Below are 5231 nucleotides of genomic sequence, written 5' to 3'. Positions count from 1 at the left end.
TCTCATTAATAAAAAAAAAATTTACACAAAACAACTGTAATTTGCTATTCTCTTCCACTCATTTCTTTAAGAAAATTAATCATTTTCTAAAAAAAAGTTGTAATTGATTTTTAATTGTTAGATTTCACTAATAAAAAAATTATTTGTAATTTTACATTTTGTTTTAGTTATTTTTCCAAAAAAAAGTAGTCATTTTAAAAAAAATAAATGGTAACTCAACTTTTGTTATTGGATTTCATTGATAAAAAATTTAGCAAATAATAATTTGTAACTTACTATTTCATTATAGTCATTTTAAAAAAATTATCATTTTTTAAAATAAAACAGTGACCGACTTTTGGCTGTTGGACTTTACTAATAAAATTTTTGCATAAAAGAACTTGTAATTTGTTATTTTGTTATAGTCATTTTTCAAAACAAAGTAGTAACTAATTTTAATTATTGGACTTTACTGATTAAAAATTTAAATTTGCATAAAACAACTTGTGATTTGCTATTCCTTTCTAGTTTTAAGTAGTCATTTTTTAAAATAAAGTAGTTACTTATTTATTAAGAAAGAATCTTCTCTGCATGATCAAATACTCCTATGTCATTTTATTTAAAAAAAAATCAAAGCAAGTTCCCAAAAATTAAAAAGTAATTATCATATTCCACCGTTTAAAGTCATGTACTAGCACCGGATAGTTCTTTAGAGGTATTTTTCTATTGTTTTTCCAAAAAATTAAGAAAACCAGCGAAATCATGCTCGGGAATAAAACATAAGGCGACAAACGTTTGAGTTCCCAATCCAGAACAAATCTGTACTTCTGAACAAAAAGCAGAATTCGATTCGGCAGTTGGTAGAACAAGTTTCCTTGAAACTCTCTCTCCAAGTTCCAATACTCATCACTGATTCTTCCCATTTTATTTCAGTCTCCAAGCGATTTTGGTTCTTCTTCAATGGAGATGGAAGTAAGAGGAGCAGGGCTGATGGTATCGCCATTAGGTGGAAAACAAAACCTAAGAATGGCCCATTTTCTCAAACCTGCTTGCATTCAACACCCAGAATCCGATCATCTTCCCAAAACCCTGTTCTCCGAAGCCGCCATTTCCTTGTCTCAAACCTTATCTTCACAGACAAGATTCACCGGATGGCTGACCCCACAAGAACAGTGGAACACCTGGGAAGAAAATCTTCGTTCCAAGTACGAAAATGTATGGAGAAACGCCGGAATACTCGAAGCCATTAAAGCTTCCACATACCGAATACCAAGAAGCCATGATTTGGTTCTTGGGCTTGCACAAAAGTGGTATCCTGAGACTAACAGCTTTATCTTCGCTTGGGGTGAAGCTACGATAACATTAGACGATGTTATGATTTGTGGAGGCCATTCTGTTGTGGAGTCCTATGTTTTCACACCTCTTAAAGACAAAGAATCGAAGCTGATGGAACAGAGATTAGATGAAGTGAGAAGAAAATTGATAAAGACAAAAGCCAAAAAAGCAACACATGTTTCATGGCTGAGGCATTTCATGGAGGAGGAGGAGGAGGGTGAGTTAGAACACGTGGCATTTCTGTCGCTGTGGCTGTCAAGGTTTGTGTTTCCTCCTATAATTTCCAAACAAAACTTTTCCATTGCATTACATCTAGCTAGAGGTACCCGAATTGCTCTAGCACCTGTAGTTCTAGCGAGTATCTATAGAGATTTGACATTATTGAAAGGAAAATTTGATGAGGCTATAAAGTCTGAAGCTTACAAGAGAGATCATGAATGTGGTTTATCCGCAAAATCAATAATCTTAAGAGCCCCTTTTCAATTGGTTCAAATCTGGGCTTTTGAAAGATTCCCAGCATTTCATCTAAAGTCTAACATAATTGAGTATGCCCAACCTTTGACAGCAAAATGGCACAAAGTGAAAATGCTGAACTATGGAGATGTGAGTTTAGCTCTAGACTCTTCTGCAAAAAGCTTTCTTTGGCAGCCATATAAAGATTCTCCAAAGCTCTACAATGAAAAGGATAGGTGGGTGTGCTTCAATAATTCAGATTCTCATGAGGATTTAGAGTCTTTTGCTCGCTGCCTCAGGCATTCTCAGTTGGTGGGTATAGACTGTATAGAGATGTACCTTCCACACCGTGTGGCGATGCAATTTGCGTTGGATCAGGACATTCCAGAGAAGGTGGCTCGTTGCAAGGAGAACAATCCTGAGATTGCTTGGAGAAACTATGATAGCCCAATGACAGAGGCAATGTTGTGTATTGCTGCTGTTGCAGCATCATCTACCTTGGAGCCAAGTGTTACTTATAAGTACTTGGAATGGTGGAAGCAATCAAAACTTGGAGCTAGCGAACAACATGGTTTGATCTCTAAGCCTATAAAGTTCTCAGAAAAACTGTCACAAATTTCACCTGAGATGGGATCTTCTCTTCATAGAGATCAAACGGGGAATAATTCTGATCAAGATCATGGTTCAGCAATTGAAAAACTGCAGAAGAGATCTCAGTCAAGAAACTGATAACATTTCAATTGTGTGAGAATATGAATGTGGTTGGGCAATCAAAAAGAACCAAGGTAGATGCAAAAATGGAGAATGTGATTGACAAGTCTGGAAGGGCCAAAGAAGGTAAATTTGGTGAGAATGGTAATATATATTTGTCTGATATTGAAACTCGGATTGAGTACCTTGAAAGAGTAGTGGCTCAGCTTAAAACAGCTTTAGTTTGACCCAAATATGGGGTTGTTAGAGCCAAAACTAGTTTATCATAGCAATGGTGATTTTGCTTTCATGGTAAGCTAAACTCAATCTGTAATAAGAAATCAATAGATCAAATTAATTACTAATGAAAAATGTAATCTTGTCAAAAGTTCTATCTTTTTTATATTAATATCAGCTTAAACCAGCTCTTGGTTTTCCCTTTTAATATAGCATTTAGTCGGCTTGCTTTAATGGTTTAGTAGTGGATTCTTGATGTCATGCCCCAAAAATAGAGGGTGACCGGCACGGGTGTGAACTACTCTCACATTTCCGTAAATCTCTAAGTGAATATTTATTCTCATTTTTCAAAAAAAGAACAAAATTCAATCAAATTATATGAGAATTAAAATAACTTCTTTAAATTCATTATCGTAAGAAAGTGTCAACGTTTTTGTAGAAATTTCGGCAGAACCTTCTTTGTAAGTAGGATCTCCTGAAAATTCTACAACAAAAATTTCTTTACAAATATCAATATAAATCAGGAGCGTAGCTCCTTCCAGCCAGTAATCAATATACACACCAAAATAAGGTTCATCAATAACCTATGTGGAACATCTACTCTTTCTTTTAAATCAAAAAGACATACAAATTATATATTTACATTAAATCAACAATACCAATCAAAAAGGTCCACCCACTGCAGCTAGTTGCCTTTTAGAGGTCAATGATGGGATCAGTGTCAGCTAATAAATCTAAGGCCAAAATAATTTTTTAGTAAATAGCATTTCCATATTAAAATTTTTAAAATTTAACTCAACAACCTCTAATAATAGTGTCAGCTAATTAAAAGTAATTTTACTAAAATTTATAAGCATGTAAGTCAATCATATTTGTAAAATATGAGTAAATTGAAAATAATTTATGATATCATGCTTAAAGAAAATAATCTGCTCTCATATAGTTCAAAATGATACAATTTACTAATCAAAATCAGGTAAATTTCAAAAATACATATTAATCAACATTTAACATTTTGATAACTCAACAGAACAGGTTACAAATGTGGACACTTAGTCCACAAGGATAAATAATCGAACACGGCTTATGCCACGAAAACAAACGTGGACACACCAGTCCACGAAAGTAAGTAACCAAACGCAGCTCAGGCCACGGAATCAAATGCGGGCACAAAGCCTACGAATACCAAACGTGAGAATAAAACTCACGAAACAAACTAGCTAGTATTTAACCACAGCGCGCTACGGGCTAACGGAACTGCCATTAGCAGCAATGTTTTGTTTAGAGTCCTCAAAAATTGTGTTTTAAACATTTGAGAAAAATAATTATTTCTGAAATATAATCTGTGTTTCCAATGCCAAACTCCATGCACCACTTGAAATTTTAATTTAAGACTTACTGAAAATAGTCTTTCATAAAATAACATACGAGCTTACGTTATCTAAATAATCAAGAATTTCAAGAGTTTAATAAACCAAATAATTCCATAACTCTTTGAAACATATTCCCTGAGGAAATAAATGCATATATCCTCTTTTAAAGATCTCACATCGATATTACAAAGTTTTTCACAAGAATAAAATATCTCAACGAAAATTTATTAAAAATGAAAATACCAATAAAAATAAATTAAAGAGAATGCTATTCACTTACTTGTGAAAGTTTTGAATTCCCAAAATTTCTTTCTTCAATTTCTATCGGAATTCTCTTCTTCCACACGTCTTATAAGATATTAGTAAGCAAAATTTAATAAATCATCCTTTGATTTACAAAGACTTCCTTCCACTTCTAATAAAATTTTCATCAACCACTATCATTCAAAATTCAAAATTAAAATTTATGCTTTAAGATTATTCCAAACATTCTAACAAGCATCTTATTAATACCAATATTCAAGTAGAATATCAAAGTTATCCTCTTCCAACCTTCCCTTAATAATTTCCTTAACATAAATCAAACCAATCAAGATCTATCTAGCTCCAAAATTATAGCTCATATATGTAGATATGTCTTTATACATGCATATATTATTATTAGCAAGTTTTAAAATAAATTCCTATCTTAAGTTTGAATATTTTCCCCCTACAACAGCACAGCAATAGCAGTAACAAAGGCATAGGTTTTGCAACTTCAACAACTGACCACATACGTGTAGATTAAGAGAGAAATAAAACATGAAGATCCCTCACCTTATCAGCACCACAGACCGAGAGAGAAAAAAAACCAGACAAGTTGGGTTTTCGGCTGAACAGGGGAGAAGACAAACGGTACTGTCACCATGCACAGCAAAGGAAGGAAGCTTGACTCCACAGTACCAATACTAGCTCACCGCAACAGCCCCACCCCAGTCCTAATACTTTGTGTTTTCTTGGCTCTGAACGACACGGATGGCGCAGCAGAGAAGAAGAAAAAAAACAGAAATAGGGAGCAACAGAAACAGGGGCGCGAAGCAATGAAGAAGGTGATGAGGCTCACAAATGAACTAGGAAGGGAAGGACTTGTGAGCTGAATCTTCCTTCTTCAACGTCTCAACTCCT

At 34.1% G+C, this 5231-nt stretch overlaps 1 protein-coding gene across 1 annotated transcript; it reads left to right on the top strand.

Moving 5' to 3' along the window:
• Nucleotides 1-759: 759 nt before the first annotated feature.
• LOC129313941 (serine/threonine-protein phosphatase 7 long form homolog) lies at nt 760-2670 on the top strand. The gene has a single exon (XM_054957329.1). The coding sequence runs from the start codon at nt 940-942 to the stop codon at nt 2494-2496; it is 1557 nt and encodes a 518-aa protein (XP_054813304.1). The 5' UTR covers nt 760-939; the 3' UTR covers nt 2497-2670.
• The last annotated feature ends 2561 nt before the right edge of the window (nt 2671-5231 follow it).

This window comes from Prosopis cineraria, unplaced genomic scaffold, assembly GCF_029017545.1.
Source record: "Prosopis cineraria cultivar Desert tree isolate PC_DT_omini unplaced genomic scaffold, ASM2901754v1 PC6, whole genome shotgun sequence".
Lineage (NCBI taxonomy): Eukaryota > Viridiplantae > Streptophyta > Magnoliopsida > Fabales > Fabaceae > Prosopis > Prosopis cineraria.
The sequence above is the reverse complement of the archived record's forward strand: the minus strand, read 5'-3'. Positions and strand labels throughout refer to the sequence as shown.

Coding starts and splice junctions, on each gene's coding strand:
- LOC129313941 (XM_054957329.1), top strand. CDS start 940: ATGGAGATGGAAGTAAGAGGAGCAGGGCTGATGGTATCGCCATTAGGT.